Consider the following 26,177-nt stretch of genomic DNA (forward strand, 5'->3'; position numbering starts at 1 on the left):
AGGTATCTTAGTAAGATATTGGTGTTATTTCAGATTTTGACTTCTTTTATTAAGTTGATTAAGCTGATCATTCTTACCCAGCATGTCACTTTCCAAGTAAATGTCAGAAAGATTTGCCTATTAACTATTGTTAATTTTGTTGTTGCTTATTTTTGTTTTGTGTGTCAGATAATCCATCCTCTTATCAATATATGTTTGCTCTCTTTAGCTTTTTAGTGCTTTATCTGGTATCCAGTTGTTTTAAGTCATGGTTTATTGATTTTGTTTGAAGCATTGTTTGTTGGTTTGTTTTCCCATGAATCTCTGTAAAACAAGGCTTTTCTCAGCACAGATCTTCAGTATTTTAGCTATGGATAAATGGAGCAGTTGTAGGCAGGAGAGCAATTCCTGCAGGACTGCATTCTTTCTGGAGGTGACACTGGAAATAATTCAGAGTAGTGCTGGGACATGCTGCTTATGCCCTTTCCAGCCATTGTGCCACACTGGCCAAGGCTTGAAATACAATTAAGTTCCGTGTACGGGCTGCCTCATACTCAAGCAGGTGCTACTGTTTGCAGGAAGCTGCCCTGCAAAAGCACAATGTTTACTTTTACCTCTTGGGGCTTCTGGCTGTGGACACTCCTGATTTTTTCCTAGCAGACCTTTGTAGATCTTCCCTTCACAGTCAATTTCAAAGATGTATGGTATCAAAAAATTGCTGTAGAATGTGTTGAATGTCAATCACATTTATTTTTAATTGTCTTGAGTACATTTTGTTTTAAATTTCCATCTTTTGTGAAATCTTTTGGGAGCATCTGGCTGGTTTGTCTTGCTGAAAAAGAGTAAAATCTTTCACTTCAATTTTTCTCCCTCTAAGCAGTACCGTTTTGTGAAAATGCTCAGTACTTGATGGAAGGCTTTTCAGTACATCAGTAGTTCTCACAAAGAACAGAATGACACAACCTTTTTTTTTTCTTTGATCACTCTTGTTCTTTTGAGTAGATTAACAAGATGACTGCAAGTAGCCTAAAGAAGATTTTGTGTAAACCAGTTTGGATTTCTTGGAAAGGAGAATTTTAGGGGACTGCCTTGTTGAGTTTTGATGTCACTCTTCTTCTTATGATACTTCTGAATCAAAATGTATCAAAGGAAGTTGAACATCATGGCAAGGGAGGTGATTGTCCTGCTCTGCTATGCCCTTATGAGGCCCCATCTGGGGCCTCGGACCCCAGCACAAGAAGGATGTGGAGCTGTTGAAGTGTGTCCAGAGAAGCACCATAAGATGTTCAGAGGGTTGGAGCACCTCTGCTATGAAGACAGGCAGTGGGAGCTGGACTTGATCAACCTGGAGAAGAGAAGGATTTGGGGAGGCTTCTTTGTGACCTTTCAGTACACAAAGCGGGCCTACAGGAAAGCTGTAGAGGGACCCTTTTTCAGGGAGTATACTTATTGGACATGATGTAATTATTTTAAACTAACAGAAGGTAGGTTTAGATTAAATATGAGGAAGAAATTCTGCATTATGAGAAATTCTTCCTCTATTGAGGCACTGGCACAGGCTGCCCAGAGAAGCTGTGGATGTCCCTTTCTTGGAGAAGTTCAAGACCAGGTTGGATGGGACTTTGGGAAGACTGATTCAGTGGTTGGCAACCCTGCCAATGGCAGGAGGTTGGAACCAGATGATCTCTAAGGTGCCTTCCAAGCCAAGCCATTCTATGATTCTTTGAGCAATAGTAAAAAGTGAATGTGATTCTTCCATTAGTTAGTTCTTAACAATCATGTCTATCTTTACTGAAACTATACTTCTTGGAATCACAGAATCATTGATTCTATTGAGTTGAAAGGGACCTTAAATGTTATCTAGTCCAATTCCTCTGCAATGAACAGGGACATCTACAGCTAGATCAAGTTTCTCAGAGCCTTGTCTATAAAATCACAGAATCATAGAATCATGAAGGTGGGAAAAGACCTCCAAGATCATTCAATCCAGCTGTCCATCTATCATCAGTATTTCCCCCTAAACCATGTCCCTTAGTACAAAGTCTGAACATTGTTGAACACTTCAAGGGATGGTAACTCCACCACCTCCTTGGGTAGCCCATTCCAGTGCTTGACCACTCTTTCAGAGAAGAAATTTTTCCTAACATCCAATCTGAATCTCCCCAGTGCAACTTAAGGCCATTTCCTCTGCTCCTATTGCTAGAACTACAAGGTCTCCTTCTGATCCTCCTCTTCTCCAGACTATACAATCCCACTTCCCTCAGCTGCTCCTCAGAAGACTTGTGTTCCAGATGACTCACCAGTTTTGTTGCCCTTTTCTGGACATGCTTCAGGACCTCATGGTCTTTCTTGTGGTGGGGGACCCAAAAGTGAACACAGTACTCAAGGTGTGGCCTCACCAGAGCTGAGAACAAAGGGATGATCACCTCCATGCTCCTTCTGGCAACACTATTTCTGATAGAAGCCAGGATACCATTGGCCTTCTTGTCCACCTGGGCACACTGCTGGCTCATGTTCAGCTGAGCATCTACCAAAACCCCCAGGTCTATTTCTTCCACACGATTTTCCAGCCACTCTGCCCAAAGCCTGTAGCATTGCCTGAGGTTGTTGTGGCCAAAGTGCAGGGCCTGGCATTTGGACTTGAACTTCATCTCATTGGCCTCAGTCCAGCAATGCAGCCTGTCCAGATCTCTGTAGGGCCTTCTCACCCTCAGGCAGACTGACATTTCCTCCCTGCTTGGAATAATCTGTAGACTTACTGAGGGTGCAGTCAATCCCCTCATCAATAAAGATACTGAACAGTACAGGTCCCAGTACTGACCAATGGGGAACAGTCACTCTATGTGACTTAACTCCATTCACCACCACTCTCTGGGTCCGGCTGCCCAACCAGCTTTTTACCCGCAAAGAGTGAATCTGTGCAAGCCATGGGCTGTCAGCTTCTCCAAGAGAATAATGTGAGGTCCAGTGTCAAAGGCTTTGGCTGAAGTCTAGGTAGACTATCTTAACAGCCTTTCCCACATCCACCAAGTGGGTCCAGTCAGTCACAGGAGATCAGGCTGATGAAACCAGCCCAGCCTGGTCTTCAGTGTCTCCAAGGATGAAGCGTCCACCACCCTTCCAGGCAACCTCTTCAAGTGCTTCACCAACTTCACTATAAAGACTTCTTCCTTATATCCAACCTGAATCTCCCCTCTTTTAGTTTGAAACCATTTCCCTTGTCCTGTCACAAAAGACCCTGCTAAAGATTGTCCCCTTCCTTTTTGTGCCTCCTCCTTAGATACTGAAAGGCTGCTATGAGGTCATCTTGGAGCCTTCTCTTCTCCAGACTGAACAGCCCCAGCTCTCTCAGCCTGGCTTCACAAGGGAAATGTTCCATGCTGTGGATTACTTTTGTGGCTCTCCTCTGGACATGCACAAACAGATCCTTTTCTGTCCAGTATTGAGAGACAATATGGGAATATAGAATTAAAAAGTCTAGGGCCCATTTCCACATAGCTTACTTCTGGATTCTAATGCATGATATAAAAATATTTTTATTTTCTTTGGAATAATAGAAAAGGTTGAATTCTACAACACAGCTCACATTCAGAGATACAGCCCTATATTTCATCTAAGTGCAAGATGTAGAGCAAGTGTAGAGTCTTACACCTAGGGAGGAATAATTGCATGCACCAATACAGGCTGGGGGATGAGCTGCTGGAGAGGAGCTCTGCAGAGAGGGATCTGGGCGTCCTGGTGGATGACAGGTTGGCCATGAGCCAGCAGTGTGCCCTCGTGCCCAAAAAGGCCAATGGCATTCTGGGGTGCATTAAAAAGAGCGTGTCCAGCAGGTCGAGGGAGGTGATCCTCCCCCTCCACTCTGCTCTGGTAAGGCCTCATCTAGAGTACTGTGTCCAGTTCTGGGCTCCCCAGTACAAAAAAGACAGGGATCTCTTGGAAAGAGTCCAGCGGAGGGCCACAAAGATGGTGAAGGGCCTGGAGCATCTCCCCTATGAAGAAAGGCTAAGTGAACTGGGTCTGTTTAGCCTGAGAAAAGACGACTGAGAGGGGACCTGATCCAGGTCTTTAAATATCTGAGTTGTGGCGGCCATAGCGGTGAGGCCAGTCTCTTTTCAGTGGTACGTGGAGACAGGACGAGGGGAAACGGACATAAGCTGCAGCATAGGAAGTTTCGCACGAATGTGCGTAAGAACTTCTTCACGGTGAGGGTGACGGAGCACTGGAACAGGCTGCCCAGGGAGGTTGTGGAGTCTCCTTCTCTGGAGATATTCAAGTCTCGCCTGGACGCCTACCTGTGCGACCTGGTGTAGGGAACCTGCTTTGGCAGGGGGGTTGGTCTCGATGATCTCTAGAGGTCCCTTCCAACCTCTACAATTCTGTGATTCTGTGATTCTGCATTTTTCTCTTTCGCTGTATACATAATACCTATTCTTCTCAAAATTACCAGTGATTGTATTTTGTAGCACTGAGGTTACCATTAAAAATATTACATTTTTAATTTTTAAAATATTAACAATCTTGGCAATACTAATGATAAGGTGTTTCTGTGATTTTAACATGCTAAAATGAAGTGTTCTGGAGATGAATTTTGACAAATATCTTACAAAGATTAGTATCCATCCCAGTGCAGCAGGTGTATACTTCTTCCCTTGCCCTTTGAGAACATCATGAGTGACTTCCAAGGCCTGGCCTTGCCTGGCCACAAAAAAATGATTTCATCCACAGTGATGGAACATGATCACAGAATGCTAATCCTGGACAGAAATAATAAAGATATTAGTAGATACAGACATTCCTGGTTCTGTATTACAACTTAAAATGAGAATAAGTTAATGGGTAATAATGATGAAAGACCATTGTCCCAGTGTTAGATTTCAAAGATAAAATTCCCGGTACAAAGAAAGAATAAACAAAAGCTATAATTTTGCCACAAGATAGAATGCAAATACAATAACTGTTTTGGTGGGAGCAACTCCATGTGGTAGGAAATACAATTCCAAGAGTCTTAAAAGCTTAGGGTCAATCAGAGTTCTGTTATCTTTTCCCCAGACCTCTGAGTTTCACCAGTGGAAAGTCTGGATGCTTACTCTGGTAGACAGTGCTGCCTGAAACAGGAGAAAGCCTTGTTTATGGCAGTGACACCTGAAAAGCATAATTCCATGAGGACTTTCTGACAGTCACTCATGAACTGTAAAGTCCCTCAGGAGCCCATGGAAGTCAGGCTTGTCTCCTGCTGATAAGGACCTGTGGGATCCTGCAGGGCAGTGGAAAGCTCTCTATGTTATCTTAGAGAATTCTACTTTACTCTCTCTCATTCCCCACCTCTCTGGCCTAGAGGAAAAATAAATTACTCTACATGCTGGAGAGGCGAAATGGTATGTGCACTTATTCTGAACATTGCATTCTTTTCAGCAGTGATCATTCTGAATATTGCATTCCTTTCACTGAAGCAGAAAAAGGTTGAGGCGTCTCATAACTTGGCAGTGTTTTGACTGTAAGTCAAGTGCAGGAGGTTGTTACTGATTAGTTACAGTTGGAGTAGTAATGCTGATCTGAAAGGTACATATAAGACTGGGTATGAAAGAGTACTTTTCAATCTTCGGCCTGTCCAGAAAAGGAGTGAGCATGTTAAGAAGGTTACATCCAGGACAATCCTTGCTGCTAATTGCTTGAGTGATGGAAACCCACTGCAATAGATAGATTGTAATGGAATGGAATACATCATTTCCACATGAACTAGTCTTCTGTCATGACCATTTTTTTTTTCCCCCCAAACTCCTGTTCATCTTTTCTTCCACTTATCTAGGTATCCTCTTTTCTGTTGGTACTCATCTTGTTTCCTTTCCTCCACTCTCCAGAGTAAGGCTGTTGTTACTTTTTTTTACTAGAGGCCTCCTAGTTAAACTGATCCTACCGAGCATAAAGAGGTCCCTATTAGAGTAAGATGACCTAATTTGAGAAAGTGCTCATCATCGTAGGTTAAACCAACAGAGAAGTTTTCCTTGCTTTCTTTAGGGATAAGACAGTCTTGAAGAAGATAACTTCTTCCTGGTATTTTTGTGTCAAGACTGCCAGAAGGAGGGCATGGGTGTTGGGAAGCTGTCTGGCATTAAAGAGCAAGAAATTGATTGAGTTTCATTTAGGAATTGTCAGATGTTAATTCTTGTCTGATAAAACATGGTTTTAAATGATTAACACCCACTTGACTATTTCCCTAGCTCAACAATTCTCACAGACAATGGAACCCATCTCTCATTTTTCATCAAAGATATTATGTTGATCGTGATCACAGAATCATAGAATCATGGAATCACAAGAGTGGAAAGGACCTATAAGATCATCTAGTCCAACTATCTTCCTACTACCATTGCTACCACAAGCACTAAACTATACCTCATAGCTCCTCATCCAGATGCCTCTTCAACACTGCCAGGGACCGTGACTCTATCACCTCCCTGAGCAGGCCATTCCAATCTCTGACCACTCTCTGAGAGAAAAAAAGTTCTTCCTTATGTCTAATCTAAATCTCTTCTGGCACAACTTGTGACCATTTTCTTGGGTCCTGTTTGTTGCCTGGGAGAAGAGGCCAAAACTCTCCTCATCACAACTTCCCTTTAGGAAGTTATGATGATGGTAAGGTCTCATTAAGAGTAAAGTACCCTTAGCTACAGTTCATTTACTATTGTGCTGTAAGAAGTGATTCTATGTATAATCAAATGTAAGTAATGTGTCAAGATTTAATGACATTCTATGATGGAGTCTTCATACACTTGTATTAATTCCATTTCCTCACTACTATGTTCATAGTTCTTAGCAGCAGATCACCTAGTCCGTCCTGCAGAAAACTATGCAAAGTTCTCAAAAGATTTAAAAATTTAAATGAAAACAAATCAAATCCTCAATTCAATAACTTGGAAGACATTCATTTAAAATGTCAATATTTACATGGAGTTATAATGCCAGCAAGGCACTGTTTTGTCAGTATTATTAACTAGATAGTACTAAGCCAACCCATACATTGAATTGGATAATAACACTTGTTTCAGAAGCTGGAGCATGCATACAGAATGGGTCTTGTGAAATGCTTTGGGTTTCCAAACTCAGAATTGTTATGATGTGAGGAACATCAACCCTGCAGGGAAGGACGTGGGGGTCCTGATGGATGAAAAACTTAACATGAGCCAGCAATGTGCTCTTGCAGCTCGGAAAGCAAATGGTATCCTGGACTCCATCAGAAGAGGGATGGCCAGCAGGGACAGGGAGGTGATTGTCCCTCTCTACTCTGCTCTTATGAGGCTCCATCTGGAGTACTGTGTCCAGGTCTGGAGCTCCCAGTACAAGAAGGACAGAGAGTTGCTGGAGAGGGTCCAGAGGAGAGCCATAAAGATGATCTGGAGCAGCACCCCTACAAAGACAGGCTGAGGGAGCTGGGCTTGTTCAGCCTGAAGAAAAGAAGGCTCCGAGGTGACCTCATTGCAGCTTTTCAGTACCTAAAGGGAGCCTACAAACATGAGAGGAATTAACTCTTTGAAAGGGTTGATAACTGCAAGACAAGAGGAAATGGTTTGAAGTTGAGGGAGGGGAGATTGAGGTTGGATGTCAGGGGGAAGTTGTTTGCTATGAGAGTGATGAGGTGCTGGAACAGCTGCCCAGAGAGGCTGTGGATGCCCCGTCCATCCCTGGAGGAGTTCAAGGCCAGGTTGGATGAGGCCCTGGGCAGCTTGGGCTGGTGTGAGATGTGGAGGTTGGTGGCCCTGCATGTGGCAGGGGGTTGGAGCTTCGTGATCCTTGAGGTCCCTTCCAACCCTGGCCATTCTGTGATTCTAGATTAAAGATTCTAATGTAGTAATAGCTTTCAGGCAAGATTCTTTACAGAGAGAGTGGAGAGCTGCTGGCACAGGCTTCCCTGTGAGAGGGAAGTGGATGCCCCGTCCCTGGAAGTGTTGAAGGCCAGATTAGGTGGGGCCCTGGGCAACCTGGTCTAGTATTAAGTGGGAGGTTGGTGGCCCTGCCTATGGCAGGGGGGGTTGGAGATTCATGACTGTTGAGGTCCCTTCCAACCTGTGCCATTCTGTGATTCTGTGACTCTGTGATCCTATCAGGACAGAATGCAGTGGTGCATCTCCTTTTTGTTAATGAATGCCTTCTAGTTTGCTCAGTGACTCATGTTTTTTGAAAGGAAACTCCTATCTGACAGGTAAAATAAAGTAAAGTAAAGTAAAGTAAAGTAAAGTAAAGTAAAGTAAAGTAAATAAAATAAAATAAAATAAAAGTGATTACATTTTAGGTACAGGAACAAGGCTAATGAGGATCCCAGAATCACTCTCTTCTGTACACGAGGATGAAGCAAAAAATTAAAACTGATGGATACAAGATCCATTGAAGAGTACACTGGAAATAAACATAAAGGCCAGGACTCAGGGATTGGTCAAGGTGACAGTCTGATGTACAGAAAGAATAATAGGTTTGTCTGGCAAGAAAACAAGGGAAACTATGCATGGAGGCATGAAGCGCATAACGTTTTAATGAGAACATCACTGAGTGCACTTGATAACACTCTGTATGGCTCACCCTCATCATATCCAAATAATGTCATGAAAGTAGCATGGCTTTAAAAGGAAAATACGTTTTTTATGCAATAATATCTCAAAAGTTTTCCTGTGAAACAGATGCAAAATATTTTGAAATACCTAAGACTCATAACCTTTAGTAGTGTTACACTAACCCACTGTCATATAACCAAGTTAAAGAAAGCCCGTTCATAACTTTTATCATGTGGCCTTAAAAAGAGTTCATTATTATATCATACTTGTATTACAAAGTGTGGAGGAACTTAATGCACAGATCAGGATTTCATTGACTTAGGCACTGTACAAGAGTAGGTCTAATGCCAGCCTTGTTTAAATGTGATTTACAGTACCGTATTTTCAAACAGTCTGATTTGGGAGATCTAGTGCAAATTATTCCTTCACTGAGCAAAATACTGAGGTTGTAGGCAATCTCAGAAAAGTCTAAACTAATGGAAGTGTTTTATCTTAGCAACTTGAGACATTTGTATTTAAGGAATGTATTCACTGATTGATTGATTTCTCATTTTGTTTATTTTGAATATTTTGGTGACCTTATTGAGTCTAGGTGAACTGAAGATTGGGATCTGTATGAAAAATCATACACTTGTCCTGCAACTTTAATGATAGAGATTTCTAAAAAAATTACCCACTTCTTTTGTGTAAAATTGCAGCAATATCACTGGTTGATATCTCTGAGCCACTCAGCATAAGGAAGGTAATCTTTGAAACCCTAGTATTGCTACACACCTCCCACTTCTCTGTGAACCTAAGTTTAAAATTCCATTTGTGCACTGATTTTTAATTATGTAGCATTACAGCATTGTAGCACTGCAGCAAGCAGAGGACTTTATTTAACCAAGGAGGAAGTTGAGCATGTAGGAGGAAGGAACCAACTCTGTGCTGCATATTTACAACAAAGAGTAGCATCATCTTATCTGGAGGGGGAAAGTTTTCCAGAATGCTGTCATGGGGTATATGTGATGGAAAAGCAAGGTGTAGCAGGATACTTCCTTCCCACTCATATCTTCTCCCTTGACCACGTATGACCAGCATTTGGTGAGGGATGTGAAGAGTACACTGTACAATCTATAATGTGGTGTGAAAGTCCAGATGGCCCTTACCTGAGATGCAGCAGCACTGACACAGAGTCCAAAAGCCTTTCAGGAGTGACTCTGATCTTCCTTTGTGTTCTAAGATCCTCTAGTAATGAACCAGTTTAACAAGCTTTATGTCAGAGAGCTAAATTAAATTCATGGATCTAAGCCTTTTGCACATGTAAATAGAAGTCCAAGACCTAATAACTCTAGAAGTTTGAGGTTTTAATCACTGCTTGAGTTATAAATTGACTCTTGTGCAGTATTTCAAGCATGTCTTGAGGAATAATTCACGATATGAATTAGGTAAGATCAGTATAGAATTTTCAAATTCCATAAGAAGTATTTTTTCGCAATAGCAGTTATTGGTAATTTTAGTGACCAGATTGTGTACTGTTTGATCATATTACATATTGTGTAATGGAGTGGTGCCATAGTACCAGTAAGGGGTTAAAAACTAGAATTCATGGAAAGAAAACAATAAAGAATCAAAAGGCATCAGCAAGACTGCAAAAGAGAAGGAAAATGGCAAAGCCTGTGCCATTAGTTTGTTTATTGGCACCTAGCTGGGCAGCAACATAGTTTTTCTTCTCTCAGATCCTCGCTGATGTAGATGACTAGCTGCATAGTCTACCTTGTTTATAGCATCCATGTAGACATTCTCAGTGTGGGCACTGAAAACAGATTAGGATTGTGATGGAGGTAATGTTTACTTGCTCTTTAGACATGCAGAGATCTGCACAGAAAAAATAAGAACTTGCTAATTCTCAGAAATGTTAAGGTTAATTTTTCTTCCTTTGAATTCATGAAGCCAAGATCTGCCTTCTTCATACTCCCCACTCTCTTCATGTCGTACTTGGCAGATTTGATCTGACATGTCTTGCGTAGCTCCATGTACATAGTCTGTGTACAAGCCTTATTCTATGGGAAAGACATGGGAACTCAGTAGATTTGCCCATATTTTTAGGATTCGAGAATCTAAAGATTCTGCCCATTTAATTACCTCATATACTGTGACAGCTTTCTAAACTTGGTGTTTGTAGGCCATACAACAAATTAACCAACCAGGGAAAGAAAATAGTTTCATCAACACTAAAAAACCTGACAATCTGAGACATTTCAACTAAGAATGATGGTGTTCCCATGTGGTGTGCATTATGGAAATACTTTTGTGACTCACAAGGGAGAAGTAAAGCTACAAACCAAGTTCTGTTTCTCCCTTTCCTCTCCCATCACCTCTCATGATACAATTTGACATGACCAATAGAGAGACATTACATTATATTAACCTGCAGTAAAATTGAAAAAAAATATGGAAAAGGGCTTTGATCTTGAGAAATAGTTTTCAGACTATTTCAGGTGTAGAGATTTCATAGTGAGCATAAACTGACTTTCAGCATCTGCACTAATGTACTTGCTACTTATTGATGTTGACTGTGCACTGATATTGATAGTTAGCATCTCTTCACAACACAAACTTTGGCTATAGTAGAGACTTGTAGAGTCATCTTCCATTGCACATTAAGATTGGTTTTAAAATGCCTTTGTCCCTGCTATCCCAGACTCCATGGGATTAATTGAAAAAGTGAAATTTTATATTTATAATTGTTTGCTTTGCAAATCAGAAAGATCATAGCTGTTGTTCATTAATATTGCACTAAAAATTGTTTCACTGTTGCCTTGGACACATTGTATGATCACCTCAGAGCCTGTGGGGATTTTAATGTGCTGTTTCAGCTGATTGTCTCCTGGTACTTGATATCTCTCTTCATCCAGAGGTCTGAGCAGCAGACACTCAGGTGCTCAAATGGGAATAGTACTAGGGCACAAGTGTTACAGCAACCACATTTTTAGAGCAAAACACAGGACTTCCTATGAGCTCAATATTCTGAGTTTTCAGTCATGCATGACATCAGAGTGATCAGTAACAGTATGCTGTTGCATAACTTGATTTGGCAAGGTGAAAGAATACAAGTTTGTTCTGGAAAAAATGGACCATCTGCTTCCATGGGCCATATCTCTCTGCTTTTTCTCCAGAGTCCCATATTCTCATCTTCAGAAGTGAATCCAGATGTCCACTGAACCAGTTACCTCTCCTGTTAATTTAACACAGAATTCCTCCTTTTGTTTTTACTTAAATTATAATTTATTGTTTATGTCTAGAAATTATTCTTATCTGAAAGTAAAAGAAATATACTCTAAAGGAATATAATTTTTTTTTTGCATTCATAGACCCTTTATCCTGAAGCACTCAAGAGCTGTAATCTACTATGTCTGAGTGCTGCAGATTTCCAGAGGGTTAATTTTCTTTCTGTCCCTTTTACTTGAAAATTTTCTTTTAATCAGAAATATGAATCATGTCACCCTCTTCAGCATTGTCTGATCTTACCACAAGGGTACTTCATATTACTTTCTTGGAAGGTTAAGTTCTCCATAATGATTTAACTACTACACATTGTTAATTATGCATTATGGTTGACTGACCCATTATGATACTGTGGTGTGTAAAACACAGTGAAAGACATTGTACATCTTTTCAACTTAGAATTTTAAAAGGACTTTGGAAGATGCTGCATTATAAGACACAATGGATCATTCACAGACAATTTCATATGGTTAATTTCCATCATTCCACCCTTTTGGCACAATTATTTTTAGCACTCCTTAAGCTTTGCTGAGACATTTGATTAAAAACCTCATTTTGAAAATGTAGGGACACAACAACAGCTTTTCAAAAGGCCATTCTTCAGGATTGTGTGAGTAACAGGTGCCTGTGAAAGGTTAAGAAATGCTAAGTATGTAGTAACATTTCCTTCAAGTACTCTGTTAGCTTCCAGCACTCCACTGCTCAGGCATTTTCTGGGCCAGAGATGTTATCATCATGTTAGATAGCCCTAGTCAGATTTTATCCTCCAAGAGGATGCTTAATCACTTTTTGATCCCAGCTAAAACTTGGGTGCTTGCAGCATCTTGTGGCAGTGAATTCCATAAGCAACTGTTTGTTACATGACTGAGTGCTTGTTTTTGTCTGTTACAAACCCTGCAATCTACAAATTTAATTTCTTGTTTTGTGGTTCTTATGTTACACAAGGCTGCTAGCAGTTTTTCCTTCTCCATCTTCTCCATGCTACTTACGGTTTCACTGAGACTAATGAGTAAAATTTTATCTCCAGTGGGACAAAGCTGACACACAATATTGAACTCAAGTTTCACATCTGGAAAGAATGTACATTGTAATAAATGTTATTCTGGACATTGTTTTGGTTTTCTGTATCAATACCAGTGGAAGAATTAAGAACTTTAGACATGAGCCCCTCTTGAATAAAAATGAGGTAAAACAGTGTTAAAAGTGGAAGTGAAAACATATTCAGCTGTTGGCATATAATCTTCATAAGTTATTTCATAATTCATAACCTTGTGAGCTGGAGTGGTATGGCTTGTAATCCAGACTGAGATCATGAAAATAATATACTGCTTTTCTGGAAGTGGCTATGGCAGGACAGATGATAGTTTAAGAGGAGACATTGACTTTGTCTGCAAGGCCATGGCATACAAGAAATGAAAATATCAATTATTGATTTTTTCTTTTCTGTGAGAAATGTTTTCCTGGATTTTATTAGGAGGAAAGAGCAGAAGTTCACCAAGAGATGAAAGAGTTTTGATTTTAACAGCAAGACATGCTAATCTTTGCAGAGAACATATAACTGCAGTTATATCACCCTGATACAGGGAAACAATTCAGAAGACCAAAACACAAAATGTGAAAATTACCTTGAAATGCTGTGTAACCCCAAGTTTCTAGGATGCTTTATTAGATCAAGTAAATGATGCAGTGCGGTTCCAGTTTGACAAATTAAGATCAAGCTGTATTAAGGACACTAGGAATGTACTTGTCACATGTAGTTATTTTAAGCAAATGCTGGGCGGTGTTGTCGCTTTCATGACTACCATCCTGATTTGCGAAAGGTTTGCCCTCTGCTTGTAACCAGTGGGACACTGTAGAGATGCATGCAGCAGTCAGGTTGAACAGTGTATTGGGCAGGATCACGGTTGAAACTCAAGGGTTAGGCATTCAGCTTCATAAGACTGAGTGAGTAAACAGATTACTGTTTCTACTGTTGCTAGAAGAAATAGCACTGGTTTTCAGAGAATTGTCAGACAAGCCACTGTCACACACTACTGCAGTGTCACACTCCCTCAGAGAGTGGTCAGACACTGGAATGGCCTGCTCAGGGAGGTGGTGGAGTCACCATTCCTGGCAGTGTTCAAGAGGCATCTGGATGAGGAGCTACAAGATATGGTTAGTGCTTGTGATAGCAATGGTAATGGGAGGACGGTTGGACTAGATGATCTTGTAGGTCCTTTCCAATCTTGTGATTCTATGATTCTATGATTCTATGATTCTATGATTCTATGATAGAGAATCATGGGAATCTGCAAATGTTGAACATAAATAAGGAAGCCTGGTTTCCAAATCTATGCAATTGATTGCTGTATTTTTTACTGCATGAACTCAGAATAATCAACTACTTGAAGCTGGAAATTGAAAAAAAGGGGAAAAGAATTATATACAAGGCTTCATTTTCTTGTTCTTGGTAAAAGAATGAATCCATTTCTCTACAAATGTCAGGCAAGAGGTCTTTGTGTTCCCACAGTCACTGGGCAGTGACAGTGAAAACAGTGATTCGAGCTGCATGTTCACAGATATATTTTCACATGACATACACAAATTGCAGTGATTGATTACCTTGATCTTGATGATAGTCAGATAAGGGCTCATGTTTGTAGTAGTAATACTTATGTGCCTTAATGTTTCCATTGAATTTTATGTTGAAAATCAATGGTTACATTAAATGGATGGATGGAGAGATGGATGGATGTGTATAGACTTGGGCAACAAAAATCACCTTCCACAAGATTACATACTATAGGGAGGTTTCCTTCTTAAAACAGAGGCTCCTGCATCATAAACACTTCACAAAACCTTTGCAAAGCAAGATATGGAACTTATGAAGCCAGAAAGCGAGCAAACTTCAGCTAACTCTAGCTTTAGGTCTCCTGCTTCAAGGCTAAGACATGGTGATCCTTGAAGCTTGATGTTTGCAAATAAGCAAAAATTATGTTCAAGGTATGTTCATTTGGCATCTTTCAAAGTGGTAAGTTCATTAAAAAGAAATGAGAGCTGAAAGTGGTGTCAAGTGTGATAACATTGTTTTGTTGAAAGTAAAGCATCTCATGCATTGAACAACGTGGCAGTTTCTCCTTAGAGATCATAGCTCACTGAGATAGCATAGCAGTCTCTTCCCTGTGGATAGTCCGCATATTGCAGAAGTTAATTCAGTGGGCTTTCTGGTTTAGATTCCAGCCCAATATTGCTAGAAAACTTAATAGAAGGCTATAGCAGGGGCTTGCATGCATAAACTGATGTTTCCAAGTACGTACTTATGTCACAGGAAGGATCCATTCAATTTTAAATAAAAATGAGCAAAAAATACAACTTCCTTCAGGTGAGCATCTAGAAAGCTTACCCTTAGCATCCAGAAAATTGTCATTTCTGCAACATTTTTGTAGCTACAGAAAACATTTTAAAGTGATAGCATGTTAAGTTAAAAGTGTAATATATTTAAACCCATAATAGCTAGGTTGAATATACCATAGCTAGATTGAATATAAAGGTGTTGTTCACCTCCAGTGGTAGTCTGCTTAGCACATGGCTGTTTATGTATCAAGCAGCACTGCAATTACAGTGTGAACATCAGGAGTGAATGCTGTAAGATACTTGCATTTTTTATTAAAATATACACAGAAAGCATCTAGTCAGAACCATTAAGCTTAGTCAGTATACTCATGCTTACTTTCATTGATTCTCCTTGGGAAATACCCCATAACTGTGCTGAGAGTTTGGCAACAAGAGCCAAAAGGCACTCTGCCTCTTTTCACTGCTATTAATGACCCAGCTGTAGGTGCAGGTAGGTACTAAAAGCAGCTCACAGTTGACTGGCAAATTGTTTCAGGCAGCCTGAGAACTGTGATGTCAAGCCCTAGGCTACAGTTCAAGAAGGTTCTGAAGCACATGCTTCATTTTGAGCACGTACCTAACACAACCAAGTAATAGTTGGCTCAGTAACCACTGACCACTAATAGAGAAAGAAATGTGCATTTAGAAATAGTGCCTTTGATCATACTCTGATCTATGTTTTTGATGGCACTGAGCTGAAATCTTCATTAAAGCTGAAGATGTTCTTGGACCAGAGATAGAAGATGCTTGGAATGCCGCAAGTGTTGCTCAGTGTTGCAAGGTTTGCTCTCTTTGTTGCACTGAAATCTGGCAAAAAAAAAGGACCCCATATAATAGTAGTGTTGGTACTCTTGCAAAGGAGTTAAATATTATTGTCACAAAGACTCTGAGGCTTGGGAGGTAACTTTGCTTAATATGATAGATGTTGGCCATGATAAAGTTGGAGACATCTCTGAACTTTTTATTCCTAAAACAGTGTTCTTCCCAGTTAAGTCTTCTGCTTTCAGGAACAGAAATGGACACAACTCCAGGATGTGGGAAGACACCAAAGAACCTTATGGTTTGTGCTTAACTGTAAATTGAATTCCTGGTGAGAACGAGTACTGATGAGCTGGTCTTACTAGATCTACCAAGAAAGATGCCTAGGTCTCTTATGTTACAGATTAGCTTATTGCAGAACCATAATTTGGTGGTCATTTTTCATCATCACTCCAGAGATATTCAGGTAACTGAATGACTCTGGGAACTAGGCTCAGAGCTCTACCACAAGTACGTTGTTGTTCAGTAGCAAGAAATGATGGAAAAGTTTTGGAGAGTGGTATTTTTAATTGCTCTTTAAAAAGTCTCTTAATGTAGGATGTGACAAATAAGAAAAAATAGAGAGACTTAGTTTATTGTTTATAGCTTTCATTAATTTTTAAGGAATGAGTCAAAGAAATTGCTGAAAACAACCAATCACAGAGGCTATATGATGAACAGACCTAAGAGCCATTTTAATATTTAATGAGACCAAAAGCCTCTCATCACTAACCATCTTTTAATGGCACTTGCCCTTTGGCTGGGTGTATGTGACTGCATGTTTCAAAGGGACTAACTTTTCTGACTTGCTAATGAAATGTCTCTCAAGGCAGTAGTAAAAGTGGTGATTTGAGCTGTTTGGTTACCATGTCAGTTTAGTTTATGATAAGCTGGAAAACTGGAGCTTTCTTCATGCATCGTTTTGAACTCTCCACATCTTTGAGTAACTTGGTCAAAGATTATTAAAAATACTTATGACCAGCATCTTAAGGAATTCTGCCAGGGATTGTACACAAAGACTAATCAGTCTGATTGAAAAAAAGCATTTAAAAGCATATATCCATTCTCTATAAATGGACTGCTCACTTGTATGTTTTTAAGTTACTCCAGAAGCTGCAGGTGTAGGGTCCATTTTGAATAGCTCTATAATGTGTAGACAGCAGCTTGTGCTGAGTCAGAAGATCCACAACATTGTCAGAAATTGAAATCGGGAAACTGCCTTTTGTTTAACATCTGGAAAAAAAAGTACTCCTCTTCATGTGACTTCTCAGGTAAAGGGAAAAGTGCCTAATAATACACTAGGCATGAAAGTCTGTGAATGTTATGGCATGACTTTCTGTTTTTACAGCTTCAGTAGCAAGCATGGACTTGCGGCAATGTATGCAACAGAGCTGAGTTCTAGAAGCCATAGCTGTGTTTTTGTTATACTGTAGTAACACTGAATCATTGATGTTCTGAGTGATTTAGAAATAATATGAACCCTGCCTGAACTTCTATTGAGTCTTCTTTCCTTTTGCTGTTTTAACATAAGAACAGGAGAATGTTATTTACAACAGCATATGAAAAAATCTCACAAGGAAAAATGATGCATTGAATTCACAGAACCTTGAAAGTGCAAATATGATTTCACAAGGTAAATACGTTTTCACATAGGAAAATTAATCAAAATTTTGATGTCCTTGAAAAATTTTTCCTGTTTTCTTACTTCCTTGGAAATATTCACAACTGTCTTGGTGTAAAAGTTATCAGAATGTTTATATATCTACATCACAGTAGCACTATTTTAGAAGTACTTGAGTAGATTTATCTAATGATGTGGTCCTGTCAGAATGGGAAATATTTGGAACAACAGATTCTTTATAAACTGGAAATAAGGATTGTATTTGTTGATTTAAATTAAGGTTAGGTGATGAGATTTTATGGAAGCATTTTTGAAAAACAAAGAAGTGTTTTAAGTGATCTTCAGAAAGACAATAATTCAGTACAAAGTTCCTTGGGAATTCAGCATAACTTGATTTGGGACAAGATTCCATGTCTTACAAGATGAGAATATATCCAAAGGACTGAAAATTCTGTAAAGCTATGTGATACTGGGTAGTTAATGGGGAAAAAGTAATTAGATGTATTGATTAACTTGGAAATTACCAACAGGCAATTTTTTTTCAATCCAAATTACGAGATTAAACCATGTAAATTTTGATCCTACTACATAATTCAGTCAGTTTATTGTGGATTTCAGTTGGTATCAGTGATTTTGTAGGAGAATCATCAGGGTAGATTTCATTCCATGGGTTATTTATAGTTTCCTGAGTCTTAAAATGGAGAGTAAATCTCACCTAATTTAAAGCGAATAAGTAGGCTAAATTAATTAATTTATAGTTCCTTGGTCAGGAACTGCCAAGTAAATGTTTGTACTTCAAGATGAGTTTGTACTTCAGAAACAGAATCTTTGGAGATTCTGCTGAAAAACCTACCACAGCAGTGACTGTCATTTGAGGAGAGGAGTTTGGATCACAACTTCCCATTTCTTAAAATCTCTTTGAAGCAAATGGCAAAAGACAGGAAAAGTACAAATAATGTATGTACCCAGTTTAATATCTTAATACTCTCCCTTGATTGGATCTGGAGGAATTATTTCTGACTTTTTCCTTTTTTCCCCCCCAGGTTGGGGGTCACACCATGCTCCCCATTCGCTGGATGCCTCCAGAAAGTATTATGTACAGGAAGTTCACCACTGAAAGTGATGTCTGGAGCCTGGGAGTTGTATTATGGGAAATCTTTACTTATGGCAAACAGCCATGGTACCAGCTCTCAAACAATGAGGTTTGTGCAATACATTCCAAACTGCTTGTGAGGAGGCTTGCTTTTTAATTGATTATATGATTTTTATAGAGGAGAGACAACAGTGAATTTATCTAGTAAAGGCAAAAAGTTTAATATAAATTATTTATTATATTTTCATAAATATCGTGGTTTAATTTCTTCCTTTTCAGCCTTTACTTCCCAAGATGGATGGAATTTGTTCAAGCAGAAGTAGATTGGAACGTAGTTTCCTCTTTTGTATAAGATAGTTTAGTTTTGAGAAGGACCACGAGGTAATGAAAAGGAGCTTAGTTAATTCCTGTACTGCCTTTGGCTGATTTCAGCTAAATATCACACATGCGATCGCAAAAGTGGTTGTTGAAAAGCATTATTAAATAGATTTAAGGAATCAGGAGCTCTCTTAATGTACTGGGAATAAAAAGTAATGCTTTTTCAGAAATTAGCCACAGCAACATTCAAAAGGTATAAGGAGGGACAAAGGGGTGCTGATGTTTTCTGTGAGCAAAGTGAAAAATTATCCTCTGAGATTAAGTGTGGTAGAGAGATGAGTAGCAAGACAAGATATGGGACTGCTTCCTGACCACCATTTCCTTAGAACTAAAAGGGAGGGACATGCATGACTCTGTTATTGCTCTTTGGTGACATACATTTACAGTGATTTTCAGGATCACATCCCGTTCCCCATCCATCTACCTAGAAATATAGTCCTTTGCAGAGTTGGCTGCCACCAGTGTGGCTGATGAGGTCATCAGCAGCTAATTCTTCTGGGGATGAGACCTATAAAGTTGTCACAGCTATGCTGATTCTTTCCTTCTGATTTCTTGTAGGTGATTGAGTGCATCACTCAGGGCCGAGTCCTTCAGCGACCTCGCACGTGCCCCAAGGAAGTGTATGACTTGATGCTGGGATGTTGGCAACGGGAACCTCACATGAGGCTCAACATCAAAGAAATCCATTCCCTCCTTCAGAACTTGGCCAAGGCATCTCCAGTCTACCTGGATATTTTAGGCTAAAGTCTCATAGTATTTCTTCTTATGGGCTGTGTGAATTAATGTGTTCTACTGCCGCTGAACTCCATTAAAATGTGTTCTTAACTTTGACAGTATTAATGACAAAGTTGTGGAGAAGCTTTTAAAGGGCAAGCAATGTACACTTCTCCATCTGTAGACACAGTATTGACTTTTTAGACATTACTGAGACGTATCTTTTCTCTCTCTCCCTCTTTCAGTTTCTATCATCTTTTTCTTCTTTCCTGTCTTTCTAATCAATTTGGCTTCTGCATTATTGTAACTCTGCATAGACAAAGGCCTTAAAAACCTGATCTGTTATATCAGCAGACTCTCCAGTTTGCCCATCACAACTAACAATGCCTTGTTGTATTCATGCCTTTGATGTGGATGAAAAAAAGGGAAAATATATTTGACTCGCACTTTGTGATGTCTGCTGTAAAGATACTGAGAGTTTCTATGGATTCACCTCAATTATTTTGCTTCAGCATGTGGGTGGAAAAAGAAGACTGGTATTCTTTACATGAAGAGTATTCCTTGCAGAGAAAAAGCCAGATGGAAACAAGACAGTGTTGTGTGATCCACTATCTGGAGAAACTGTGGGATCAGATGGCATCAAACCCCACTGAAAACATTGAAATGATTTGATGGAAGGCAAGAGGAGGTTTAGCACTTTCCCTGGAGAGTCTTTCTGAGGAGTAAGGGGATTCGATGAGGTACTTTGCCAGTACCTTTCATTGCCAGATACAAGTTTATGTTAAAAGGGAAAACGATGCTGCCAGCACTGCACGTAATTATCTTGCAACGTGATAAGTGAACACATGCCCTTACTTCATCTTCTGGTAGGATATTGTCACGCCACTGGTACATAAATGTTCTCCAGCAAGTCTTTTTTAATAAAGGCTAAAGTTAGGCTTATTAATGTACAGTAGTAATTTCAGGATCGCACAACGAAACTAAGAATTTTGATAAGACAGGACAAGCTATGGATGCTGGGGCAGATGTATCTTACACTCTGCTTGTCCAGAAGCATATTCTTTTTCTTTAAACCGTGCGAGAAAAACTGTGCATGGTCTCTGTCAATTAATGCCCTTTGTGCAGAAACTGTCACTCATCTTGTAAAACACCTTAGTAGGCATAGCAAACTCATAATGGTATAACATATTTCATTGAAAGGGGATAATCAAAGACATTAGCTATGTTAAAATGCCTTTACAATGTTACAGATACAATAGACTGATACTACATGAATAATCTAAAGCATGGACATCACTGGTTATATTTGAGCCATGGCAGGGGATAAAGTGAGATACCTGGGGAAAACAAATTACTCTGAGGTTATGGCTCACTTCTCAGAGTGCAAAGACCTTGAGCTTAGCACCATGTTCGTATTGGTATTAGTGCTGTCATTACCAACATCCAGTCTTTCTTAAATAATTTTTTTTTTTTTGTTGGATGGGCACTATGTGTGTACTTTTTGCATGGCCACTGTGTTGATGACAAGTGCATGGGCATATCTGTTATTTTTCAAACCGGAAGTTGAAGATTTCAAATTTAGATTTAGGATTATTTTTAATATGAATTCTTACAAAAGACAACCTACCTTATCTATTCCTCAATACTTTTGCCTCCCTCTGTGAGGGGGCGTTACTGAAAAAAAAAAAAAAAAACCACAAAAAAAAACACAAAAAAACACACAAAAAAACAAAAAAAAAATCAGAACAAAAAAAAAAATCTTTGTTTTCTTTTTCTCTTTTTGTTATTTCTGATTGATATGAGCCAGATCAAAGTAGTCCTTCATTTTTGTGTTGGGGATATTTTATTTAATAAATTAAGCATTTTATTTTTGTAAGTGTTCTCATAACACATTTAATATATGATTTGCATGCATATATTATTTATTGAGGTACTTTACTTTTCTTTCTTCTGAAGCTTTGAGAGCTAGCTTATAACGATTTTGAACGTTTTCAGAATAAAACAGTTCATTGGACAACGATGGAGTTTCACCCTTCTCAATGTCATTGAAAGGGCAGCAGCATTACAAATAAACATGACAGTGTATCTATAAAGCCATACTCAGTATTTCTTTATGAAACAGGATGTTATTTCATAATTGCTACTGAACTGGAAACACACAAAAAGCCAGAGGAAGATTCCTACAAAATGGGCCTTAAGATTTTATCTGGACTGTCCTGGAAATTCATATAGAAAGCTAGATAAAGACTGAGCATCCACTGGAACCCATTTACTTGAGAATTTGAGTTTCATCTTTTAAAGAAATTTGAGTCTGATTTTCAAAATAACAGTGGTGGAAAAGAAAATTGTCCACTGATACTGTGTGGTGGGAGAATGCTGCAGTTGACAGAGAGAGAGATGCCGAGTTTCTGCCTGTTGTGTTCTGTTTTAGGGTCTTATGAGCTTGAGGAAAAGGCATCTGAGATGCATCTTCTACTGAAAAGCAGGCTCCAGCCTGAAAGCAAACAGGTGGGTTTTGCAAGCACTGAAAGAATGAATACAAAAAAAAAAATCACCACCAACAAAACAAAACAAAACAAAACAAAATAAAAAAATCCAAACTCACAAAACCTTGAAATTATAATTAGTGGCATTTTCTTTTTGATTTACTAGTGAGACTACTATAGTCATTTCAGAAAATGAATAATGTTACAATGCATTGTGCAATAACATAGCAGTATGTTAAACTTCTAAAGGACCAAATGTTCTACAGAGCCACCATTATGGTAACCTTGATCTATGTCATTAATGTTCTTGATAGCTCATAAAATGTGTAATCAGAGTAGACAAGCTATAAACTGTAGCTATACATATTTTGCATTTGTTCATGAAAAGGTGGGTAAGCGTAGCAGAATGAGCAGAGAAAAAGAAGAAATTTCTCAAATCCCAGTAAAGGGTGAGTATATGTGCATATTCATCATGCTTGCACTGTCCGCTAAATTGTGTACACTCAGTAACTATGACAATCAGGCTCATTTTAAAAGTCTTTCTGGACTGTGCTATGAACTGATCATATATATAATATATATGTGTGCTTGCATATGGCATATATATATACACACACATAGCATATACATGTATGCCTATGTCTGTTGTATTTTATTTATATGTGCAGACATGCATGCACATTATGTATGGATTGTGTGTATATGTATAGATTTACATACACCTACGTTATAACAAATGATAATTAGAGTGCTATTAATAAATTGATTAAGTCTGCTGAGTAACCAAAATCATATTTTCTTTCGATGTTTCTTTTTCTATGTTTCTAAGATTCAACTTTTTAACTGGTGTGCAGCAGAAGCAATGTTAGAATGCTAGAGATATAACAAGCACTTTTCTCCTCCATATGATTGCATAAAAACATTTCTTCCATTCCTATCTCACTTGTTGATTTGTCACAAAGAAATGAACAAATAAGCTTCCAACCTCCAAAAGTAGAGTTTGACTGACTGTCATTTCTGGGTTTGTGCTATTGTTGTTTTGTTGTCCTAGAATAACAGTGCAGCTCCATTAGCATTTTATACTCATCTGCAGTAGCGAAATAATTCCAAGCATGAGCTGGACTATTCAGACTGCAACACTACATGTAGGACATTGAGAACGACAAAATTCAGCAGTAATAATTGCAGCAGCTGCCACACTGTTCTTCACTCTCAGTTGATCTACAGAACCCAGAACTGGTGGTGGTGAACAGGTATTTGTAAAGCAACAGCACCCCATGATGCATGATGGAGTGTACCCTTTCAAAAATTACTTCATTCATTTTGATTTGTAAACCAGTATATCTGTATATTGTCTATAGTTTAACAAATAGTGCCTATATTTTACTTCCTTCTTTTTCACTTTTCCTTTTTTTTTCTCTCTTTCTTGCTACTTTTTCTTTCATTCCCTTTCTTCTTCTCTTTCCCATTTCTTTCCATTTCTTTCATCTCCTCTTTTAGCTCCTTTCTCTTTCATTCTCTTTCCCTCTTGCCTTCCTCCTGTATACTCTTTCCCACCTTTCTCAGATACTGTTTTTGTTGTGATCGATGTAGACTTTATAATAAACACTTTAAAAAGAAATAAAACAATAACCCAGTCAAATGATCAGGTCACTGGATGAATAAGATGCAGTGCATATGTGTTAGACTATGTCTGAGTTGTTACAGCCTGTAAAGGAATTTCAAATACTGCTATAAAATGTGAAGGAGGGAGCCGAGGAAGGGATAGTGAATAGATCAGGGTTTCTAATCAAAGATGAAGATTTTGATAGCACAAGAAGTTGTATTTTCTTGTTAGGGCTGGGATGAACCACTGCTGCTGTGAATCAAGAGGTCCTTTAAGAGCCTTAGTTAAAAGGCCTTTATTTGGGCTGGGATGGGGGGTGGGTGAGGGATGCTACATTCATTATAAATATGAAGCAAAAAAACAAACAAACAACAACAACAAAAAAAAAACAAAACAAAAAGTCTACATTTGCAGGGAAAACACTGTGAATTTCACAATAGCAACCAAGTGACTATTTTGCCATCTTTTAAACATATGTCTCAGGAGAAGAAATGGGAAATGATGGGTGTATTATTTTACTGTCTATGCATTCTAGACCAGGTCTGTGGGGACTTTTTTGTTTGCTTGCAGAAGGTTCCGAGTGATGACTGGCTGATACTTTATAAACACCAAGTACTTCATGCATGGATAATAGAAGCTGCCAGTAGTAAGGCCATTTGATTGGAAAATGTAAAAAAATCAAATCTTTCCAGAGGCCTATATATTGCAGCTTTTATCTATCTATCTGTAACAAAGAAAAACAGCTAAGAATGTTTTATATAAAAGCAACTTAATTCAACATTGATGAATAATTAAATAATCAATTAATTATGAAATATTTGCCACAGCCCTGTTCTCCACCTATACTTTATGCATATATATTTCTAGATATCTCTCTCTCTGTCACTTGAGATAAAGAGGAAGATACCTACATATAAATATAAATCTCATTATTGTCACCAAACTGTGACCTGGTGTGTAGAGCTATCTTTCTCCTTTCTTTTTTCCTTTTTCTTTCTTTTTAATGTGATGTCTCTGTGCAAATATTTAGTGGTTCTTGTTTTGCAGTTTGTTATAACAAGACATTGCTTTAAAACTTTCATTGCATCTTGGCTGATTTTGAAGTGATGCCTAGGTATCAGTGTTAAAAGTTTTGTTTGTGAATCATGTGACCAGTTTCTCTCCACATGACATGGAAATTCTCTTGTATTCCAGTGTATTTAATAAAAATGATGTCTTACAATAAACAGTGTCATACAAAAGAAAGATAAAATGATTACTTTAAAGACCTACAATTTTCATGAAGTGTTGCGTGTTTTCTTTGTTGAAATGCCTTCATTTATCTCCATTCTTTTTAAAAAGGATGAAATTAAGGAACAGTTTGTTATGATTAGAAGCATGATATATTTGCATTCTAAGACCCTGAATGAAAACCAGGGTACTGAATTTTTAACTGATGAAAGAGGAGACCTGTAGTAATAGGGGAAAAAAAAAAATATATATATATATATATATCCAATCTGAATATAATGGTACAGTCTTTTTGTTTGGTTTGGTTTTTTGGTTTGTTGTTGTTGTTGTTGCTATTGTTTTCCACATCAAAGATCATATTTTAACTCATTCATTTGGGGATCTGGCTTTGCAAATATCTGTTTATTTTCTTTCAGAAACAGGCCTTCAAGAAATTCATCTAAGTTGTCTGCAAGTATTTATGGCTTTTTGCAAAATGTATCTCTAAAACTGAAGTTCTATTAAAAATGCAGAAGAGGAAGGTTTGTTCTTTTTAACATATCAGTCTTAACAAAGCATTAAACCTAAGTCCTTAAAGAATATGATTAGTAATATCCAGAATGCAGAGTGCAAGTTCAGTAAGATGGTTGAAAAACCCTTCATCAGCTATAGATGTAAGCCAAACACCTCAAGGGTGGAGTAAAGTAATGTGAGAGCCACTTTGTGATGTGTCTGCTTCTCTCTGCCAAGATACATCTTTGAGATGAGGTGAGCAGGTTATAAGTGCTCGAAAACAAAGAAGAAGCCTCAGTATAAAGTTTGTTTAAAGCTATGAAATAACCCCAATTCACACTGAAAAGCTTTGTTGGCAGTTTGTGTTCAACCAGGGGCTTAAACATGTCCTGTCTGACTTCTCAGCAAAACGTGGTTGTCTTCCAGACTCAGTGCGTTGTGCTGCTATATTGAAATGAAACACCTTTGGTTGCAAAGAATTGCTTTTGGCAGCAACAAGATCTAGCCCGTGCAAGCATCACCTTGCCATCCCAGCTTGGCTGCCTAAGAACACCCCAACCAACCCCTTTCTCTAGGGGTTTCAAGGCCAGAGTTG

At 38.7% G+C, this 26,177-nt stretch overlaps 1 protein-coding gene across 8 annotated transcripts in view; it reads left to right on the forward strand.

Annotated features, from left to right (window-relative positions):
- The window catches only part of NTRK2 (neurotrophic receptor tyrosine kinase 2), a 204,810-nt gene extending 179,676 nt beyond the window's left edge, over positions 1 to 25,134 (forward strand). For 4 of the 8 annotated variants that reach the window (XM_085212796.1, XM_085212795.1, XM_085212797.1 and 1 more), the window contains 2 exons: positions 18,627 to 18,785; positions 19,613 to 25,134. In XM_085212796.1, the coding sequence (XP_085068922.1) occupies positions 18,627 to 18,785; positions 19,613 to 19,798 (345 nt within the window). In that variant the 3' untranslated portion in view covers positions 19,799 to 25,134. The remainder of the gene's footprint in view (positions 1 to 18,626; positions 18,786 to 19,612) is intronic. The other 4 variants (XR_014880320.1, XR_014880318.1, XR_014880319.1 and 1 more) reach the window with 4 other exon arrangements.
- The last annotated feature ends 1,043 nt before the right edge of the window (positions 25,135 to 26,177 follow it).

Source organism: Meleagris gallopavo, chromosome Z (genome assembly GCF_905368555.1).
Source record: "Meleagris gallopavo chromosome Z, MGAL_WU_HG_1.1, whole genome shotgun sequence".
NCBI classification, from domain to species: domain Eukaryota; kingdom Metazoa; phylum Chordata; class Aves; order Galliformes; family Phasianidae; genus Meleagris; species Meleagris gallopavo.